This window comes from Saimiri boliviensis, chromosome 12 (genome assembly GCF_048565385.1).
Source record: "Saimiri boliviensis isolate mSaiBol1 chromosome 12, mSaiBol1.pri, whole genome shotgun sequence".
NCBI classification, from domain to species: domain Eukaryota; kingdom Metazoa; phylum Chordata; class Mammalia; order Primates; family Cebidae; genus Saimiri; species Saimiri boliviensis.
In genome coordinates, this window is record NC_133460.1 from 70,492,473 (window position 1) to 70,516,373 (window position 23,901).

The 23,901-nt window shown below is 36.0% G+C and overlaps 1 protein-coding gene across 3 annotated transcripts in view; it reads right to left on the bottom strand.

Annotated features, from left to right (window-relative positions):
- The window catches only part of PRKG1 (protein kinase cGMP-dependent 1), a 1,343,496-nt gene that overhangs the window by 214,779 nt on the left and 1,104,816 nt on the right, over window positions 1–23,901 (bottom strand). For all 3 annotated transcript variants that reach the window (XM_074382507.1, XM_010333313.3, XM_074382508.1), the window contains one exon: window positions 20,730–20,824. In XM_074382507.1, the coding sequence (XP_074238608.1) occupies window positions 20,730–20,824 (95 nt within the window). The remainder of the gene's footprint in view (window positions 1–20,729; window positions 20,825–23,901) is intronic.

Sequence of the window (23,901 nt, forward strand, 5' to 3'; positions counted from 1 at the left end):
CCTGGTCCTGTTCTGTATTCTGAATCACATATTTTTTGTTTTGTTTTGTTTTGTTTTGTTCATTTGTTTGTTTGTTTTCCTTAGTCAACTATACAATATATTTCCTGAGCAATTATGGCTGAAAAGTAAATGTATTATGAAAGTCATTATATTAGTGGTTACCAAATAACAACTTCTTCAAAAATGCAATCCCATGCTCAAAATAATTTTCTAACAGTAAAATTGTGCCAAGAATAACATAGCTGCTCAAAGTTCGATTTATGGAAAACATCAAATTAATTAAATTAGAATGAATTTATTTAGTGTGCTATGGAATATTTCAAACATATATAAAGCTAAAGAGAAAAAAAAAGAACAAATGACAATATGCCTGTTATTCAGTTTCAAAAATGATCAATTTTTGGCCAATCTTTTCTTCCACATCCCCCCACCCACTACACCACTAGATTATTCAGAAGTAAATCCATTCTCCATGTATTTTTTTCTGCAAATATCTGCTATACATCCTCAAAAGATACAAGCTTTCTTTAACATCATAACCTAAATATCATTTTAACTCAAATAATAATTCTTTATTACCAAATATCAGAAGCAAAATTTTTAAAAAAACACCAACCTACTAAAATTGGTAATTTAAAAATATATGTTCCTACTACATGTCAGAGACTATGCTAAACACCTTTAATGTCAAAATGATCATCGTCTTAAAATGTTCAAGTGTTTGGATAAATAGGTAGATAAAACATGAAAGTGTTATGACAGAAAAAAGAACGTGTGTGCTTTCAGAAGGCAGAACAATGTTATCAAACCATAATGGGATAAGAGCTACAGCAGAGAGAACTTCAAACGGGTGATACCCTGTGAGAAGTAAATCAAGTGCAGTGCTGTGTTAGAGCTCCCTCAAACCAGCTTGCCAGAACCAATTTGCATATCTTCCCAATTTCACTTTCCATGCCACCACATTGGTAACTTGGTCATGATAGGGTTATTTATAGCACAGAAACATGCAATCATCAGAGCTTTATTTCCTGCCCGAGAGAGCTGGTTGTTAAACATTTTTAAGCACAGTATTAGGTATGTTAAAGGGCTTTCTAGGTAGAATGGGCAACTTTTACCAAGGCTAAGAGATGAGAAAAGATGCAATGATGTGGTTTTGCTTTGTCCCCACCCAAATCTCATCTTGAATTGTAGTTCCCATAATTCCCACATGTGGGAGGGACCCAGTAGGAGGTAGTTTAATCGTGGGGGCAGTTACCCCCATGCTGCTATTCTTGTGTTAGTTAGTTGTCACAAGATGTGATTTATTTACTAAATATAAGTTGTTTTCCCCCTTTTGCTCAGCACTTCTTGCTGCCATCATGTAAAGAAGGATGTGGTTGCTTCCCCATACACCATGATTGTAAGTTTCCTGAGGCCTCCCTAGCCATGCAGATCTGTGAGTCAATTAAACCTCTTTCCTTTATAAATTACCTGGTCTTGGACAGTTCTTTATAACAGCGTTAGAATGGACTAATACAGATGTTAAATGGTCAATTTGTCCACCATCCATTATCCCATATCAAGTAGCTTTGGTGAGATGCTCTTGTCAGGACAAGAAATATTCTTCTCTCAGATACCTGTGGCTCATTTTCTTATCTCCTTCAAATCTTTGTTAAAATACCACTTTCTGAATGAAGACCATGCTAACCACTCTACTTAATATTGCAAATTCCTCCAACCTGTCACCTTGTTCACCCCTACCCTGCTCCATTTTATCGAGAGCTCTCCTCATCTTCTAGATTCTTTTTCTCTTTACTCCTTACCTCAGAATGTGGGCTTCATGAAGAAACATGTTTTGCTTCTCCATCAGTGTTTCCCAAATGCCTACACTAGGTATGGCACATGGTAAGTACTGAATGAATTACAATTAATCAACCAAATGAATATATGTTACATTCCTACCTTATTTGAAGCTACAAATTTGACTTTATAGCTATATGGTGTGAGGAGGGGAGAGATATGCAGTAACAAACATTTACCGGGATCTGTCTGCAAAGCACCAGATGATGTTGATGGGTGCTTTACTTCTCCATTTAACAATTAAGTGAACCCTGAATGGTAGGCAACTATTATGATTTCAATAATAATGAAATTGGGAGTCAGAAGGTTTAAGTAGCTAGCACAAGATAACGGAACAAGTCAATCAGAAATTCAAATCCAGGTATATCTTTGCTTGATCCCCAGTATTTTTTATTATGCCACATTACCTCCAAAGTTTCTATCTAACACACATTCTGCAATAAATTTAATTTCAAGATAAACATCACGCATTGTACATTGGGTTTCCTGAAAAACAATATCTGAGTCTCTGAGATGTGTTTGCAGGTGGTGTGTTGAAGAGGGTGCTCAGCAGCAACACCTGTTTGAGTCAAAGAAGCATGACTGAACACAGGAAGAAGTTGAGCTATGATGCAATTGCAACAGAGGTCTCCGCCTATTCTATCATAAGTTTTGGAGTAGATAGCCTTGCAGAATTATTGTATTTGAGGCCAAAGAACCAAGCTCACAGTAATCAACATTCTGGAAAGCTGAGGGAATGACCTGGTCTTAAAAGGGACCTTGATGGCATACCACAGCACTTATTATACAGATTAATATTAGTATGATAACTCTCAAAAATGCTAGATACTTCAAATAAATTAAATTCATTAAAAATATTTTAACACAGAATAATAAAAAACATAGGGGAAAATAAAAGCTAGTATTTTTGTATAACATACAAATAAGCACCAAATAGCAATTTAAGATTAAAAAAAATAGATAATAGTCAACTCAGTGTGAATCCAGAAGATTCTATATGCCTTACTTTTGTACTTATCAACCAAATTAAGCCCCTTACAAAACTAGTTTAGGTACAAAATATCAATTTACTCGCCTCCATTTCATAGACTACTAAATTAGCATATTTTGAGAAGAAAAATGAGAGAAAGAAACCTGACCATCCTTACAAATTTTTTTTGCATTGAAAAATGTAACAAAATAATTCAACATATATTTAGAAAACCTTTAGAAGGGTAGTGGCATATTTTCTTTGTCAGATTCAAAGATGGGACATGGGCCAGCTCTTAATGGATAATGATCATTTTTGGTTAGACACTCATGAGAAAACATCGAGAAGTTGCTCAAACTAAACCATGAAGGATGAGCAGGACCTTATAAATGGATATTACATGAGCATGAAATGGCACAGAGGCAAAAGAAATGTTATGCAGAGGCAGAACAGTGCCAGGGTCTCAGGAATGATCAATATTATAATCCGTATTTCTTGAGAATTTAGCTTTTTTGTTCTAAAATAGAAGATAAAGCCAAAACAAGTAAGTTTGAAGCTGTGTCATAGGACTCGAAATTCAAAATAATAAATTTGGTGTTTATTTAGTGGGCACTGGGATATAACAAAATGCTTTGGAGAAAGCTGTGCTATTGTCAAAACAGCTTTTCTATATGGCTCTATCATGAGATAGCCTGCCATAGCACTTACTAACATGTATGGGGCCTATAGCGAGACTGTAAATGGAGGCCCCCATATGTCTAATAATAATATAAAAGTATCCTTCTATCTTGAAAAATATTTCTCAATAATTTGGAAGACTAAATTCAAACTTTAATTTTTTTGTTCTTCAGCGTTCCAAGCCCAGCTCTGGATCATAACCATGTGGCAATAGGTGACCCTAGTCCCCTTCTACCAGCTATCTCCTACTTTCTAACAAACCATGAGTGGTCCATATATCCAAATTGATAAGTGGACCATTTCTTCTCCCACCCCAATTAAACCAGTAGCCTTGCCTTTAGGTTACACACAACTGTTGTGCTCAACTTGTACTAGGAAGAACCCAAGAAATAGCCTTCTCTGGCCCCAGAGGGAAACAAAAGTCAGGAGTCTCAGGTTCTTGAAGGATAATCTAGAAAGAGATGTGAAGGCTCCATGTGGACATATCCTCCTGACCCCAAAGACTCTTTTTTCTTAGGTAAGACATGGCAGAAGAGAGCCTCTGTAATCTAAACTAAAGCTCAGGCTTTAGGCAGGGGTCCTACTGCCTGGGTCTAATGTTGTGGTGCTTTGATATACTGGGTTATGATGAAAAAAAAATGCACATCTAATAGAATGAGATACAGGTAAAAAAAAAGATCTGAATTACAGTGGAAAAAGTGTTAAAAGAAATAAATGAATGAATGGGAGAAATACTTTGGAAGAATTGATAATAAAATTTGATGTCCAAAGATGAAGAAGGAGAGCTATGACACAGAAGGGTGTTTCAGATGTTATCCTTAACGTTCAAGCCTGGGTGACCAGGCAAATATAGGTGTTCTGAACAGAGAAACCTGTCTGAAAAGCAATTAACACACTTGAGAAAGAAATTTAAATGCCAGCAGAGGCTGTTCTCTTATGATATTTGCCTGTAGGCATATCCAACTCTTTTCATGGAAGACCCAGGATCCACGAGCCATCTCTGAACCCTGAACAGAATAATAGGAACTATAAATACAAATATCTCATCATTCATGTAAAAATTATTTTCATAAATACATATAGTCTTACCACTTTAAATAAAATTATTTTGTTGAACAGCACTTTTCAGGATGTTTAGACATTGCTAGAAGGACAAACTGTAAGATTTACATTCCAGTTCTTAAAGACTCAGTCTGCCTTAGCAAATAAAAAATTAATAAAATTGTTGCTGTAACAGAATAATTTATCCAGTCTTCCTTTGAATAAAAATAATAGTTAAAATGAGAAATAATGAAAATAATTGTGGTATATGGTAGTCTCTGGTGTGTGACAGCTGACTTAATATTTTCATTACTTGTCAGGTACATATAGGGACATGGTGATCATAGGTTAGCTCGTGGTAGTGTGTGGAATAGTGTACACATGCAGGAAGTTAGAATGATATGAAATGTCAATAGTTTCTTGTATAAGTTTATATAACCTATTATTTTCCACCATCTCAAATCCTTACTATTCTCGGGTAGGTCTAGAAACATAAAAAGCATACATTTAACTTCCCCCATCTATTTAAAAATGGTTGTTTTAAAACTAATTTTTGGTTATTTTAAAATTTTATTAATTTTAAAATTAACTTCAAGTACATGTTTTACAATTCTTGACTATTTGTATTTGGCAATACAATGTAAAAGGCTTAAAGTAAAAAAACGTCTATTTCTCCAGGTTGGCAAACCCATGTTTCTAAGGGAATTAAGTGCATATGGATGTAGGCAGTAGAAAATCTGTGCTCTTCTTACAGAATGTGTGTGGAAAATGTTCCTTTCAAAGCAACATGTTTCCCCATATGGGAAGCAGGCTTGCAGCAAAGATGTCGTCAAGTAGACAGTGAGAGTGGCAGTCGGCCATCTGGGCAGCAGACAACTGTCATCAACTGCTGCTGAGGGCGCCTCTAAGCCCAGACCTTGCCTCTCAAAGACAAGGTCCTTTTGGCTTATCCCTGCTTGTGTGCTTTGAGTTATCCATGATTTGACTTGTTCAAGACCCCATGCCTTTTTAGAAGATGATTACTACTGTCAGTAAGCTTACTACACTCATGGGCATCTAATTCCGTTTACCCAAATGAGCCCTAATGTATTCTGCCATTGGTGACTGTAGTAAAAGAAGTTGTAGAACTAAAATGTTATTAAAAGATGTTGTGATAATAGAATCATAGAGAACTCTGAGCCAGCTGTGTGTAGAACCATGAAAGTGATGGTGGGTAAGATTGTCTAGTGAGTTTTAAAACATTTTATTAGTTTTACTGAGGTACAATTGACATTAACTAAACTGCACATTTAAAATGTACGATTTGAAAACTTTTGGCATTTGTAGACACTCTAATTACTATCACTACAATCAATATAGTGAAAATATCCATCATCTACAAAAGTTTATCAGTATCCCTTTATAATCTCTGTCTCCTGCCATCTCTCATCCCTATATAAAATTCTATAGAAAGCCAATCTATAATGACAGAAAGCAGATAATGGGTTATCTCTTATCTGTTTTCCATCACTATAGATTAGTCGGCATTCTATAGAATTTTATATAGATAGAATTATATAGCATGTACTGTTTTATATCTGGCTTATTTCATTCATTATAAGTATTTTTGAAGTTTTCCTCATAATTATTTTGACATTAATCTATGTTTCTGAGTACATCTCTATTTTTATTGCTATCTACTACTTCATTGCATGGCTATATATCACCATTGTTTATCCATTTATCTGTTGATGTACATTTCAGTTGTTTCAAATTTGGAGCTATTAAATATAAAGCTGCTATAACATTTTTTGTACAAGTTTTTGTATGTATGTGAGCTTTCATGTTTCATGTAAATACCTAAGAATGGAATGGCTGGGTCAGATGGTAGGCAATATGTTTAAGTAAAAAATAAAAATAATAAAAAAAAGCACCTGCCAAACTGTTCTCCAAAGTTCTGTACTGTTTTATACTCTACATCCTCTCCAATGCTTTATATAATCAATCCTTTTAATTTTAGGTATTCTAATATGTTTATAGTGGCATTATCTCGTGATTTTAATTTTCATTTCCCTAATGACTAATCATGTTGAGGAAATTTTCACTTCCTTATTTGCCATTAGTTTCTCTTCATGGTAAAATATCTGTTCAAATAATTTGGCCATTAAAAAAATGGGTTATTCATTTCCTCATTATTGAGATTTGAGAGTTCTGTAAATATTCTGGAATCAAATCCTTTTTCAAATGTGTGATTTGCAAACATTTTCTCCCAGTCTGTGGACTGCGTTTTCTTACTTTAAATAGTGTTTTTCAAAAAACAGAAATTATTAATTTTAATAAAATCTAATTTATCTACTTTTTTTTTTTTGAGACACAGTCTTGCTCTGTTGCCCAAGCTGAAGTACAGTGGGATGATCTAAGCTCACTGCAAACTCCACCTCCCAAGCTCAAGCAATTCTCCTATCTCAGCCTTGTGAGTAGCTGCAATCACAAGTGCACACCATCATGCCCAGCTAATTTTTGCATTTTTAGTAGAGACAGAGATTTGCCATGTTGGCCAGGCTGGTCTTGAACTCCTGACCTCAAGTTATCTGCCTGCTGTAGCCTCCCAAAGTGCTGGGATACAGGCGTGAGCCACTGTGCCCGGCCACTTTATTTTTCTTTTATAGATTATGTTTTGATGTGAAAATACTTACCTAACCAAAGTCTACAAAATGTATTGTCTATTTTTTCTAAAGATTGTAGTTTTGATCTTACATTTAATTTAGGTCCATGATCCATTTTGACTTTTGTATGTAATGCAAGGTATGAATTCAAGTTAATTTTTTTCTTGATGGATATTCAATTGTTTCAACATCATTTGTGGCAAATCTGACCTTTTTAACTGAGTTGCCTTTGAATCTTTGTTGAAAATCAATTGGTGAATTGTCCCCTTTAAATTTACATGCCTATGTTGAAGCCCTAACTCCCAATGTGATAGTATTTGGAGATAGGGCCTTTGGGAGATCCCTAGGTTTAGATGAGGTCATGAGAGTGGGGCCCTCATGATGGAATCACTGCCCTCACAAGAAGAGATACCAGAGAGCAGGTGGTTTTTCTCTTTCTACATGAATTCATTGACAAAGGGCCATGTGTGCACAAAGCCAGAAGGATGTCTGCAAGCCAGGAAGAGGACATTCAATAAAACTTGACAATGTTAGCAACTTAACTTCAGACTTCCAGCCATTAAAAATGAAAGAAAATACATTTCTCTTGGTTAAGCCACCCAATCTATGATATATTTTGTAACGGCAAAGCTGACTAAGCTAACTAAGATGGAAATATATGTATGGTTGATTTACAGACTCTTCATTCTGTTTCATCAACCTATTTGTCTATTTGCCTAACTTGATATCAATACCACATTGCCTTTGTTACTGTAGCTTACTGTAGTAAGTTCTGTAGTAAGTTTTTAATAGAGAGAGTTAGTCTTCCAATCTCTTTTTCTATTCTAAATTGTTCATATAAATTTTAGGTCCATATAAATTCTAGGTCCATATAAATTTTAAAATCAACTTGTCAATTTCAACAAAAAACATTTTAATAACATTTTGATTGGGATTGCAGTGAACGTATAGATCCATCTGGGAGAATAATACTGAGTCTTATGATGTATGAACATATCTTTAGTTTTCTCTTGGAATTGTTTTGTAATTTTCAGTGAACAGATCTTACACATCTTTTACCAATTTATCTGTAACTACTTCCTAGTTTTTGTTGCTATCATAAGTGGTATTTTAAATTTCAATTTCTAATTGTTTCTTGCTTGATTAAGTCAGGGGTACCTATATGATTATTTATTGACATTTTTCAAAATGGCCTCAGGAAAAGTTAGTGGACTTAAAGTCCTTTAAATACTACAGAAATGTTATAAAAATAATCTTGCACTTTTCCTAAATGCCTGGAATAGGGGATAAGGCAATTACCACACAGCATACTTTTCTCAAATACTTCTCATTTCCATTTCATTGTGTGAAGAAGGAATAAGAACCATGCAATGCCAAATACAGTTGCAAATGCTCGTTTTATGCAGATATGGTCTTAATCAGAATACACGAGTAATGTTACACTCAAAGCTATTTTCTGACAAGAATTTAGAGGGCCTTAAAACATTTTTCTGTAGGCATCAAAGTGACTGGTGTAATGACAGTGAATCTAGCCAATTAAAATATCTGTTGCCTGTCCCTAAGTATGATTTATAACAAGTCATGATTTATTAACAACTGTAGAAAGGAAAAATTAAGAAGCAATCATTTAGACTTGGAAGGAATGAGAATAATAGAGACACAAAACACTGGCTGAGTTACTTAGCAAGAAAATTAACTCCAAGTAAAATATTTTTACATCCATTTTTGAAGGGATTTTCAAATTTACATTATTTTCTCTTATCTTGTGGCACCTGAAGGGAATTATTTGTCTGAATGACATGTTGAAGAATAACAATGAGAGACTGAATTGTTTTTATAAGTAGCTCAATTTCCACCACAGAAAATGACCTTATGTTTTAGACAGTGGAGATAAATAAACCATTTTATGGAAAAGTACTAAGATACCCTGATGTTTCTCCAACCATCTATGAAAAGCTGAACCCTTTTCTATAAACAATCATTCATGTAAGCAGGTCCTTATCATTCCTCTAGAGGAAAAGTTCTCTCTTCATTCCTTGCATTTAACAGAAATTTTCTAAATAATCAATTTCCCAACTAACTTAAAACTAATGTATTTTTACATTAGTTACTGGTCAGTTACTTATAATTTGTACCTACTATAATGAGCTAAATCAAGAATTTAGGGATAAAGTCTAAGGTACACACTAAAACATTAGCAAGATTATTAAGTAAATTCAAACAACAGCAACAACAACAATTATTTTTTACAGCTAACTTTATATTCCAAAGTGAAGGTGTTCAGAGAAGTTCAGAGTAAGAATTCAAATTTTATTACATTATCTTCATTATTGTGGAGGTTGTCTAGTCCAAATGCTAAGGTGCTCCGATACAAATATCAATACTTTGGGATATGAAGGGGAGGTTGTATGTATATAATTATTTTTTGTATGCATTATGGTTTCTCTAAAATCAGGATATAGTTTCCATTATCCTCTGACGAGTTACTTGACACCAAAGTCCAATGGGCTATTATAACCTAGGCATCTTTTAATTAAGGTCTATATAATGGGTCTAGGCACCTTCAGAGCAACAGGTCAGCTTCTACATGCCTATGTATTTGGGTCCTGTGCTGTGCTGGGCTTCCAAATTCTAACATCCCACTTGGAGATTGTTGTAAGTTCAGCTACTCTTCCACGCCAGAACAGACTAATCACAAAAATGTTACTAAAAGTGAATACCTAAAAGTGAAATAAATCACGGGGATGATGAGGACATAAGAGGTGTCAGTATGATTACAGCACAGGTAGTGAAGCAGGATGTAGCTGATGATGAGACTGCAGCAGTGATATGGGAGCAGCTCTCACAATGAGTGCCAGAGCAAGCCTTTGAAGGAGAAAAGTGGCATGACCTGATTTGCTTTAGAGAATATAGTGAGTTGAATTGTGTCCTCCCAAAAGATATGTCAAAGCCCTAGCCCTCAAGTCTGTGAATGTAATGATATTTGAAAATAAGATCTTCCAGATATAATCAAGTAAAGTTGCCGCCATACTGGATCAGGGTGGGTCCTAAATTCAATGACTGGTGTTCTCATAAAGAAAGATTTTGATACAGAGGCACACACAGAGGGAAGACAGCCATGTGAAGACAGGGACAGAAGCTGAAGTGATGTAGCTCCAGGCTAAAAAATGCCAACGACGGTTAGGAGACACCAGAAGCTGGGAGCGAGACACGGATCAGATTCCTCCCCAGAGCTTCCAGACGGAGTGTGGCCTGGTGATACCTTGTAGATGTCTAGCCTCCAGACCTGTGAAAGAATGCATTGCTACTGTTTTAGTAGCTCAGTTTGTGGTAAGTTATTATGGCCATGCTAAGAAACTTAATACAAAGATTTTATCATTACCACAGTGAGAAGAATGGATAAAAGGTGAGCAAGATTGGACACAGGGAGACCAATTAGATGGCTGTCCTATAATTTAGGTGACAGATCATGGTGGCACTAACAGGGACCATGGCATGAGGATGGTGAGAAGCAGGTTGACAGCTGAAATTGAGAGCTATTTAGTAAGTAGAATGAACAGGATTCATCATCAGGAGGGAATTTTAGGAGAAGAAATTGTCAAGGATAATGTCCACATTTCTGGTTTGACAAACACATTGTAATATTCACTTTAAAAAGAATAGATTTTGGTTGGATTTGGAGAAAAAATGAGTTTACTTTTGTCCAAGGGATATGTAAGATAACTGTGTGATAGCTAAGTGAACATGCCCCATAGGAAAAAGTTCTGGAGTGGAGATAAAATGTTACTATGATACTCTGTGCTTCTCCTATGCCACTTAGTACCTTCATTATTTTAATCTCCTCTTTATCTGTAAATCCTGAAGAGGAGAATAACTGAGGCCAGAAAAGTGAGAGGACAGCATCTTTTTGTTTTGTTTTGCTTTAGACAACCACAAATCTAGAACGACAGGAATAAAAGTTCCCACCAGACAATGTGTTAATTTTTACATAGATTATTAACTATAATCCTCACAAGAATAATCTTCACTAAAAACCAAATTAATTATAAAACTCACTAAAAGCAAAACAATACACCTCAAGAGTCTAGGTGCTGGAAAGAGAAGGGTCCCAAGGCTGGAGAAATGAGCTGGAGTTGCACAGGAGTCATGTGGGCTGGGTAAAGTCAGTGGAGCCTGGTGATGGTCCCACCTGGATTGAGCCCTCCATGAGGCCAGAGCCCTGGAGCATTTCTACACAAAAGGTACACGCAGTATAAACAACTCTCTCTGTGGTCTCAAGTAAATGTCAAGAGTCTTTCTCTGAGAGAAACAGAAACTCAAGCCTTGTAACTGGAAGAACTGAATTATTTCAATGTTATCTTCAAGTTACAGGGATATTAATCTAAAACGGATCTTGCAGAGGCAAATATGAAACAACATTGGTATTCAGAGCTGCCTCAATAACACATATGAAATGCACAGGAAATTAATAACACACATGAAATGCACAAGAAAATCAATCCCTCAGTCCACTAACTCCACTGAAAATGGGTATGTGGTAAAAAATAAAAACACAAAAATACCCCACCCCACCCCCAAGAAAAGCATACGACAGCTATACTAAACTACACAAGGAAGGAGAATTAATGGAAGTGACAAATGGAAGAAGGTGCACCCAAAAGTGAAACTAACAGAAAGTTTCCAAGAATTTGATGCTTGAAAAATAATTTCTAAAGACATAGAGCAAAGATGATGATATGAGTAACACTGTAAGAGATATCTAAGACATCCATTGCAGCAACATGGATACACCAGTTATTGCAGAAACAGAAAGCCAAATACACATTTCACTTCCAAGTGGGAGCTAAACATTGGGTTCATATGAATACCATCATGGGAAAAATAGACTCTAGAGATTCGAAAAGAGGGGAGGCAGAGATAGAGGCAAGGGTTGAAAAACTACCTATTAGGGTACGATGTTCACTACTTGGGCCATGGGAACGTTAGAAGCCTAAACCTTAGCATCACACAGTAACCACAAACCTGCACACGTACTTTCTAAATCAAAATTAAAAATATAAATCAATAGATGAAGGAAAAGAAAAAGATTTTAAAATAATAAAATATTGGCAATAGTAAGCTCACATTTATCAAGCACTTAGTATTCGCCAGGCATTATTCTAATATGTATATAAACTATATACATTATTTGGCCTGTTAATCACCTTAACCCTATGTGGCAATAACTATTACTCTACTTTTACAAACCATGAAGCTGAAGCAGAGAGATGAACATCAACAAGATCACACATTTCAGAAATCATGGAGCTGGGGTTTGAACCCAGGAAGTCTCATTTCAGAACTGACACTCCTAAGCACTTTGGTGCATCAAGTAGAAATTCTAAAATTACTTCAATAAAATAGTCATTGGAACCTACTCAGTGGGTTAACTGAAGACTTGATACAATTAAAGGAGGAAGTAGAGAATTGCATGACAAGAGGAAGTAGAGAATTGCATGACAATCTGAGAAATTCTGCCCAGACTCTGTTACAAATGTGGTACTAAATGATAGAGAAAAAGAAGATACAAATGTGAATAAGGAGGTAAGGACTCAGGAAGATGAGGTTAAGTCTAGGCCACTAAGAGTTCCAAAATAAGAGAAGAGAGAAAGTGGGGAAAATAATATATGCAGAAATAATGCTGAGAATTTTCTAGAATTAAAAAAACACTGCATTCTCAGAAGTAGGGGACACAAAGGCTTTTATTTATTCTTCATTTATTTATAAATATATTTGTACCTACATTAATTGTAGCAAAAAATGCATAATGTCAAAGACAGAAACAGCTACCAGAGATTGAGACAGTTTGACTATAAAGGAATGGTAATTTGACTGACTGCAAAATATGGACATCAGAAGAAAATGTAATACTTCAAATGCTAAAGAAAAAATGAAATTTGACCTAGGCATTTTCACCTATCCCGAAATTCATTCATGTGTAGGCAAAAGCAGAATGTATAAACCAATCATCTCTTCAAAGAATAAATCTAAAAGAAATTAGGTGGGTTATAGAAGCAATAGTGGGCAAAGAAATTTGTAAACAAGTTAACAAATGCTAAATAACTATGTTTTAGTTGTATCTAAAAAAATACTCTAATAATAATGTTTAATATTTGGGGATTTACCAACCAGTAGAAAACTACCTAGAAGATGGGTAGGAGTAATTAATTTGGAGTTCAACACACTTAATATTATTTTACTATTCAAGAGAGGAATAGAGCTATTGATTAGTGTTACGTGTTAAATATACATATTAAAATTTAAAGATTAACCATTAAAAGAATAGAAGAAGAAGGTAAAACTAAACAAAAGAATGACACAAGTGCAATGACTATGACAATAGAAGGAAAAGAAAAAAAATGATATATATAAAGAAAAATGATTCAGAATGAAACAGAGTATTTCACGTGTACAATGTTAAATACAAATTAAAAAAACTCATTCATATGAATACATACACAAATAATAAAGTTTAGACACATAAACAATGAGGATGCATATACTCAGCTTCAGAATGGTGACATTAGGAAAGAGAAGAAGTATGGAGTGGAATACAAAAGCGGTTGAACAGTTTTTATTAATTATTTTAACTTTGCTTTTTGTTGTGTTGTTTTTGTTTTTGTTTTTGTTTTTTGAGACTGAGTATCACTCTGGCGCCCAGGCTGGAATGCAGTGGTGTGATCGCATTCACTGCAACCTCTACCTCCTGGGTTCAAGCAATTCTCCCAATTCAGCCTCCCGAGTAGCTGGAATTACAGGCTTATGCCACCATAACCAGCTAATTTTGTATTTGTAATAGAGACAGTGTTTTGTTATACTGGCCAGGCTGGTCTTAAACTCCTGACCTCAAGTAGTCTGCCTGCCTCAACCTCCCAAAGTGCTGGGATTACAGGCATGAGCCACCCTGCCAGCCAAATTTTATTAATGTTTTTAAAAGGAAAATTATACGTGAGAAGAAAAAACAAAGAAACAAGTTCAGAAATGTTAATTAACTTTTCCAGGATCTCAGGCTATAAAGGGAAATAAAACAAGGAAATATAGACTTCTAATATCAGTACCTGTTAAACTGACTTTGCCGAATTCATTTTGCATTAACATGAACAGGGCCTGGCAAGTGGCTCAGGTGCTCAAAATGAGAGGCAACAGCTGGCAAAGTTCTTGGAGGGTAGTTCCCTGCTGACAGTGGTTTGGTGTTAAATGCCACCATTTAATGGGGAGCTTTAGGGCTGCACTTGGCATTCAGGGGTCTGTTCCAGTTGGAAAGGAGCCAGCTCTCAGAGACTCAGAAGCTATGACCTAAGGAAACTTAGAGATCATCTAGTTCAACTGGCTTATTTTAAAGATTGAGAAAGGGAGGAAACGCAGAGAGCTTAACTGGCTTGCTCAAAGTCAACCAATGAGTGGTTGACTCAAAATCTAATGCTATGTCAATTTTATCAGTGCACTGCACTTTAGTCAACTGGTAGCAGAATACTGCTGCGAATGGTATGATGATGTGATGATGATGATATCATGATGATGTAGATGAAGATGATGGTGGTAGTGATTATGACAGCTCACTTTAGGGAGGCATTAAACTAAATTCTAGGCACTCACCCAAATTGTTAGTAAGTATCCTTTTGAGTCATTCTCCAGTAACACAAATAGGTATAATCATAATCCCCATTTCAGATAAAAGAAATTCTTCTCAGCAACTAACCATTAATGACAGAATAGGTTCCAATCCAGGGAATCTGACTTTGAACTGGAACTCTTGTCCATATGCGTTGCTGAAGACTCGAATTTAAGGGAAAGAGGGGAAGGTGGCCACTGGGAGCTCAGTCCCATCCCTCTTGGGTACAGCTTATAGACAGATCCACTGTATTTCCTATCACTGGAGATGCAAAGTGGATATTTGGTTTAGAATTTGCCATCATCTGATGTTTACATGTATTCCATGTGGTTTCAAGTCAAGTAGGGATCTTGAAGCAATGGTAAGTCGAAGTATAAATGGATTGACTTACGAATTGTTTCACTAAACCTGAAGTGATTTATCTTAAACTCACCTTTAGTTTTCATATATATATATATATATATATATATATATATATATACACATATATATGGAGTACTTCCGTAAAACGTAAACATTTTACCCTCTCTCTGGTGTATACAAACCCTTATCACAGGAGAAAAAAAAAAGACGCTTGAGCCAAACAATACTGCATAATTTGCTTTATGACAACCAAAGTGAAAGTGACTCAAATTTTTCTAATAATAAGATGTTACTGGTTAAAGGACGTTAATAATACAGTTTATGAGATGACTCAGTTTATTACTCTACTGACTCCATCTAACAAGAAATTAAAGCTTGTTACTTTTAGAGGCAGAACTGTTTAGTGGTCAGGAGGCTGAGTTTTGGAGAAACGGTACTGAGTTTACATTTCAGCTATACCATTCAATTTTCTACTGTGTGCTTAAACAGTACTAGTATTTATATTCTCTCAAATTTAAAAAGAATGGTCAAGCATGTATTCATTTCACCCAATCTCCAATCACCAACTTATCAATATTTTAATTATCTGCTGAACGACCTCAAGAGAATAAAACCACAATTCTCACTACATACAAATTTTATTTGTGAGAAAACTACAACCCAAAGTGCTATTATTATGCACATATAGAGAATGCTGGCTATAAAATTTTTATTCCCAGTATAAAAACTATAGTTTGTAAACAAGAATAACTATCACCCAAAGGATACACACAGTTGCCCAGAAGATTTTATATATCAGAGTTACATCAATTTCTAAGTTATTTAGAAAGAAACAAGTGAAACAAATATATTTTATTTGTGAAAAGTTAGAATTTCTTGTGCAAAATATTGAAATGCAAAGAAAATATTTTTAAAAACATTCACACAGTGACAAACAAGTTACAGAAATAGGATATCAAAATGTCAAAATATCAAAAAATCAAAACAAGAAAATAATCAAGATGGATTAACTTAATAGGCTTCCTACATTTGAAACCAAGTACAGATTTTAAAGAGGCATATCTGCCTCATTTTGAAATCACAAAATGGCATCCATACACCAAACAATTTGCAGAAATGGTTTGTTGGCTTACAGAGCTTTTTTAAAAAATCAGATTACAAAATCACATTTCATATTTTTAAAATCTAGGTTTTTTTTTGTTTTTCTTTAAAAGCCAAGCTTACATTCTTATAGAGCAGCAGGAAGTTGGAGTTCAGTAATTTCTGTCCTCATCACAGAAGGCGTTCCAGTTTGCCACCTGTTTTACTAACCTATTGTACTCATTTACATTGCTAGCCTGCCCCCTATGGTCAAGCAAGCTCATAACCCCTATCCACTGCCAGGTAAATTCAAGTAGTGAACGTGATCAATGGCAGAAGGGACTTTAAGACTGGACATCATTGGAGAGTTTCACTTGTTCACCTATTTATTCATTCACTCATTCATTTGTTTAACAAATATGTGAGTATTTGATAAGTGCCAGATTCTGGGTTCAAATAAGAATATAAATACTTGAGACTTATTTTCAATGAGGTACTATGCAATCACACATCTGGAGGAGCTTACCAAGGTGTATGAAATAGAGTTGAAGACATAATATTAGCAAACCATAGGAAATGAAATAAATTCAAAGGGTGCCATAATTTAAATGGTCCCAAAGGATGGAGAATTTAAAGAAAGAAGGGGTAGTCAACAATGTAAAATCATGGCTGAGAAGTGATGTCCAATGAAGGAAAAAAAAAAAAAAAAGACCATTTCGTAAGTAGCAAATCTCTGGTAACATTTAAGAGGGCACTTAGAGTAGACTAATAAAACCAGGTTCCATAGCGAGAAAGTGAGAATAAGAGCGTAAGAAAGAGATGTGAGTGAAATGAGGGTGGGGGTGGATGTGAAGGGAAAGAGTGGGGCTGGATGCAGACAGGGAGGTGAGTTGGGTATTTTTTAGGCTATGGGAGATGCCAAGTGAAGTGGACTGAATATGTGCAAGGGAAAGTCTTGGTACCAGAGAGTTCACAAGAATAACCATAATCTAGAAAGAATTCAATTTAGTTAAAGAATCATTAATTTAAATTTTGATATTAGAGCAAAATTTGGCAACTTCACCACAAGCTACATCCACAAGGCTACTTCTTGGGATGAATTCTAGGAAGGTATTTTCACCATGAAAGTTTCTTTAATTGACACCAACATTCAGTAACAATAAGCTACAAGAGAAAATCTGTTGATTCCCAAATAAGCCTTATTTTCTGGCATTCTACTTGTGACCTCAATGTTCATAAGTATTCCTGGTTATTTAGTTCTGTTGAAAATGACATTGTTTTCCATAGATATATTTAATCTTGGAACAATGAAATCAGGTGGCACCTTTCTATAAAATCCTCTACACATTTAATATCCAAAGGAAAGCAAGATTAAGGTACATATTATATATTTATACCAGAAAGATAATGTTTATTTCACTCTTCTGTACACCTACACCAAACATACTACTTCTTCCAACTTTGACATTGAAAAAATATCTAATGTCAACTACATGTTCATCAGATAAGGATCAAATAAACTCAGTTAAGAGAAAAAAGGAAAGTTGAGTGTAGTTAGTTCTGAATTTTCATAAGGTAATATGGTCTGGGTAAGATGACTTATCAGGATATCTTTATTTCACTTATGAAGCTGTGAAATAATAAGAAAGGAAATAAAACCTGCCATTTGATTGTGGTTTAAAAAACAGTAACTCCGTAAGTTACTTCTTAGAAGTACTTTGAAGCAAAAGGCTCACAATGCAATTTTTTAAATGAAGGCACAATTTGAAATCAAAACAAAACGACTGTTCCCATATGCTAGGAATAAATTACGTCACATTGCTCTCCCTCCCTAGGAGACTCTCCTATACCGGAAGTTCGATAGAAAAATAAATGTTTATTGGTTGTTGCTTATTCAAGTAGCACTGAATGTTGAAAAGACTCATCTATATTTAAAAATAATTGAGATATACTGCTCATTGGAAAATGAGAATAGGATACCCAGATATATTTGTCATGCATTCTGTAAAATGCATGGCAAAAAATCAATTCAATTCTTCCTCCATAATACATGAGAAGAACCCCCAAGTGCTTGCTTCCTGATGTCTTAGTTTAAAAATAGAGTATCAGTCTCACTGAAGTACACCTCTACAAGTCTAGCCTTCACAGCCTATCCCATAGTGAATCCAGATGTACATGACTTCCACCTCCTCTTCCGTCTCTACCACCATAAGAGTGATGAAAACCACAACCTGGAAAAGCTTCACGCCCTGTGATGGTTGTGATGACAATAGCAGGCTATCTGGAGCTGCCGCTGCCATCAAGCTTGCTGCAACAGGGAGGCATGGCTAGGTCTATACACCCACGGAGCCAGCAAGAGCTGGGGGTGGGATTGAGATGGGAGCTCACTGGATGCCACTACAGCTGCCCAAGCCATGGCTATGGACCCAGGCATCCCTGTACTTCTGGGGCTGGGAGCAGACAGGAGCTTTGTCCTCCTGGGCAGGGCTGCAGCCACCCAAGTTGTGAGCAGGCAGGGGGAGGCAGGAGCCCTTTTCTCCCAGGTGCAGCTACAGCTGCCCAAAGTCATGGTTGTGGATCCTGGGCTCATGCATGTTGTTGGGGGGCTAGGAGCTGGCAAGATCCTTATGCTCTCAGAGGCAGTTGGACCCAGGCACTTTTGCACTTTTGCAGGCTCAAAACTGCCCACTCCCACTGCCTGGCTTCTCTCTGCTTTTGGCTCTCATTCTGATCTTGGAGAAAAGTTGGAGCTGAGCCCAGGCACTGTGACAGCCCGACCAGGTGTGCACACAATCAGGGAAGTGCTGACCTGTCATTACCCTGCCACCTCAGTCTCCTCTGGACTTTGGGCACCAAAGAGCATATGAGGGAAACCAATAGTGAGCTGAGGGCAGCTTGGTGCTGGCCTGCAGGTGCCCTCTGACACCTACAGCCCCTTGGTGCCATGAACGCAGCAGGAGACAACAGGTTCCTGGGCAGAAGGGGGCAGGTCCCCAGTAAGGCCCCACCTTCGGGCCCAGGAGGGTCTGAAGGCTGGAGGCCAGGCTCCTAGTCCCATAGACTAGAGTGGGAACTCATGGTGCCTTTTCTGATCCTGTTCATTGCTGCTCATGAGCCAGTCAGCATGTACTTCCTCCCCTCTGAGGCCCATAAAAGCACTGAGCTTAGCCAGAGCAGAGCAGACATTGGGAGGACCAGCTGCGGAGAGGAGCTACTCCCTCTAGGGCCTCCTCTCTGCTGAGAGCTGCAGATGATGGGACGACCAGCGATGATGAGACGACCAGATACAGAAAGGAGCTACCCTCTCTGCTGAGAACTAAACACTTGTTGGGATGACCTGCCTGCAAAGAGGAACTTCTCTCTCAGCTAGGAGCTAAACACTCATTGGGACACGTTGTCTATGGAGAAAGGCTGCCCACTGCAGGTTTTCTCTGGCTGTTCTATTGCTCAATAAAGCTCCTCTGTGTCTTGTTCAACCTCCACGTGTCTGCATATCACATTTTTACTGGCCACAGGACAAGAACTCAGACCAACCAAATGGTGAGGTTAAAAGAGTTGTAACACAAACAGGGCTGAAACGTGCCCCTTGCTTGCCACATTGCAGGCAAACACAAGTAGAGAAGAGCTGCAGCCTTTTGGGGGACCCGGACCTGGGAGCTCCCCAAGCCAAGGCTGTGACTCACTCTCTGGGGCTATGCAGTTCCTGGTGTCTCCAAGCTTCTGGGCACCAGCACATTCCCTAGTGCCAGCCAGGGAAGCTGCTTGTGGTATGCCTGATCCAGCCACTACCTCACAAAGAGCTGTTGCTTGTGCTGGCACCTGGAGCTGCCCGCTTCAGGCAGCAGCCAGTTTGTTTGCCTGCAGAGTGGCTGGACCCCACACTTGCTCACATGCCTCTCACCACTTCACACCTGACTTGCAGTCTCCCTTGGATATGTGGCAAGTTGGTAGTGTGAACTGAATGCAGCCTGCCAGGCTTAGTGGGCACAATGAGCCAAGTGGGCCTGAGCAAAACTCAAGCAAAGGCGCCACTAGCCACGTGTTTCCAGCCAGGAAAGTGACACCCCAAAGATCCTATAACAACTGTTCCTACAAACATGTTTAGGGATTTCAAAAATTTCAACCAACCATCTTATGATTCTGAGTGAAATCATTGCACAAAGTAAGTTTAGCAGGGACTTTCTCTCTTTGAAGTTGTTATAGAGTTTGCAATTAAGGACACAAACCTGAAAATTTTTCTAATTAATATAACACTGATTTATTAGAAATTAAGGAATTTATTCCACAACCTATTCAAACAGATTCCAACTCCAGCTGAAAATAAAAATTTATTATCAATGGTCTATATTTGGTATTAGGATAAGCACTAAATAAAAAGTCTATTGTGTTAGGAGCTCAAAATTTCAGACAGGAATTAATGTAGTACTCAAACAACAACCTGTATAACATGGGATCTACTTACCCCTGCAAGGCTTTCTCTCCAAACCAGTCTCCTTTTCCTAAAGTTCTAAGAAAGACTGGGTCCTCATTTGGTGAGTCTTCACGAGTGACATTTACCTACAAAGAGAAACAATGAAAGTTCAAATCCACTGCTTACCCACATTGATCAATGCAACACTAATTAATAAAGTTAATTCCATTTCTTGTTTCTTTTCCTTGTTTATGTTTATAAAGAAGAGCACTATAAGGACCAAAGAACAATTATCAAAAATTCCCAGGAAAACCACAAGAGCTTACTTCCAAATATTTTGTTATCCTTTCAAGTTATCTTAAAGAAATAATACATTACTTGTTAATTTGATCTCACTCCTCATATCCATCCTAATTTTCCTACCTTTCTGAAGCAACCACTATAATAAACTTATTGAGCATTCTGTCGATCTTTTTTATGTGTTTATATACATATATTTTTAAAATATACTACTAACATAAGTGGTATTAATCATTCTGCAACTTACTTTTTTCTCTTAATATTGTTTTATTTATTCCATGTTCTTAGATATGAATCTATTTCATTCATTTTCATGTATAAGTCTTATTTCATCATATAAATATATTTCCTTACCCATATCTTGTAAATTGGCAACTATACTGTTTTCATTTTTTTTCTTTCTTTTTGCTGAAATGAACATCCTTCTATATACCTTCACATTCATATTGTAGTTTCTCTATGATAAGCCTGTCCTTTTCCCTGAGAAGGAACCAGCTTTCATTTGAAGACACATCACATTTCACAAACTTGGATTGCATGGCTCTGACTAACTATATCCCCTCATAATCCACATGCTTTATTTGGTAGGATTTCTATTTTTAAAGATACATAAATTACATACATGCCCCTTTTTACTATAATAAATAATATGTCCTTCAAAGAAAGGTGTCTTTCTTCAGCATTCTCCACAAATTATAATAAGCACTGAATAAACAGTTGTAAATGTTTTAAAAGAATGTGTCATTACTAACAACACAGATAGCCTGGCACACACAGGACTTGTGACTTAAGTGACAGTCCACATAAGGCAAGTGATAATTTTTTGTTGTTGTTGGATGAACGAAAACAAACAGAGTAACTTGTACCTTTGTGTTCATTCACTTTCCCCTCAAGCTCTAGTAACATTCATAAAACTGCCTATGTGCCATCTAGAAAGGTTAGTTAAAATTCACCTACCTGGAAAATGTGATAAAGTAAAAAAAACTAATTTCTTGAGACAATGCCAGACACTTAAACACATTTAATAACACTATGCTTCAAGTTTCTGAATCTAGAGATTAGATGTTAAAAACAGGAATTTTTATAAGTATTAAGAAGGTCTGTGTAAGGTGAAGGAAATTCAATTATTATTCTCCACTGATCCATTTGATTACTCCTCTACACAGTGTTTCAAAACCATGGAAATTCAGTTTTTAACACTTTTACTTACTACTAAGCTGTATCATAGAGACACTAATTTGCATGCTGATGAAGCTTTTTTAGATGTGGAATCTTCAGTAGGGAGTTTGATTTAAAATCAAGGTTACTGGGCCCTTATTCTTGAGGTTCTCATTCACCCATGTTCATATAAATAGCTGAAATTTGTTTTCTTTGTTTAAACAGTATTTCATTATATGTATTCATATGCAATTTACTAATTCTATAGATGTAAACGTGGGTTGCTTCTAGTTTCATTTTGTTTTTATTGTGCTACTAACAGTGTTACTGTGACCATTCTTATGCATGTGCTCTGGTGTCCATGGGTAAGAGTTCACTAGGGTCAACATTTAAAAATAAAGAACAAGGTTATTAAATACATGCATCTTCAATTTTACTAGGTAACAACTCACTCATGGTACAGTCTTACATTCCTACCATCAGTGAATGAAAAATGCATATTACATTATATTATCAATAGTTAATATCGTCAGACTTTGATTTTTTTTCAAAAAGGCAGGTATTAGATGGCATTTCCCTTATTATTAATAGAGGTGGAACATTTTATCATCTTATTTTTTAAGACACTTGTGCTTCTTTTGATGATGTGTCTGATCATGTTTTTTGTCCATTTTTCTATTCGACTGATCATCTTTATTTTTGTCGTTGTTGATTCACAAGACTATAGTTTGTCTAAACTATCTTTATGCTGTTTTGTTGAACAAATTTATTAATTTTAATGTAATTACATTTAACCATGTTATCTTTTGTTGTTTGCATTTTAAAATATCTTATTCAAGAAATCCTTTCCTATCCCAAGATAATACAAATATTCTTCCAATTATATTTTAATTTTTTTCCTAATTTTTCTTTTCACATTTTATCTGAAACTTACATTACATATGGTGTAATTAGGGATCCACGTTTATTTATGTCCCTATGCATAAACAATTTTTATGATATCTGTGGTGCCCATGCCACCCTAAATCAAGTTTCCATATTATCATGGATCTTTATCTGGACTTACTATCTTATTCTGACATATTTGTCTGGTTCTCAGTCAAATTAAGGCCACATTTTTGCCCATTACCTGAACCTTACAATAAGCTTGATATCTTCTATAGTAACTCCCAGTATGTTTCTCTTTCTTTCAGATGTCCTGCCATGTTGGTGTTTGCTCTCCATTTATATTATTTTAAATACAATTTTCTTCTTAAAAGACTTGAACATTTTCTTGTTATAGATATGCCTAGATACTTGATTTTTAAATGGTATTTTTAAAAAATATTTTAATTATTGTTATAGTATTTAGAAATGTACATGAATTTTTAAGTTATCCTACAGTGAAATTTACTTTTTTTTCTTTTTCAGAATATAGTTGTATGAACTTAAACACGTGGATAGCTTTGTCTAATTCCCAGCAGATACAGATAGATTAGATACAGAACAATTTCATCACCTCCAGAAACTCCTTCATGCTATGTATTTATAGTCATATTCTTCTCAATTCCTCACCCCTATAGTCTGTTCTGCATCAAACTAATTCTTCTTTTTGAGAATGCCATATAAATAGAATAATACAATATTTAACCTTTTCAGTCTTTTTTTTTCTTACTCAGCATTTGGCCTGTAAGATTCATCCAAGTTGTTGCAAGAGTCAATAGTTTATGCTTTTTATTGCTGACTAATATTTCATTGAATAAATATAAGATAATTTGTTTATTTC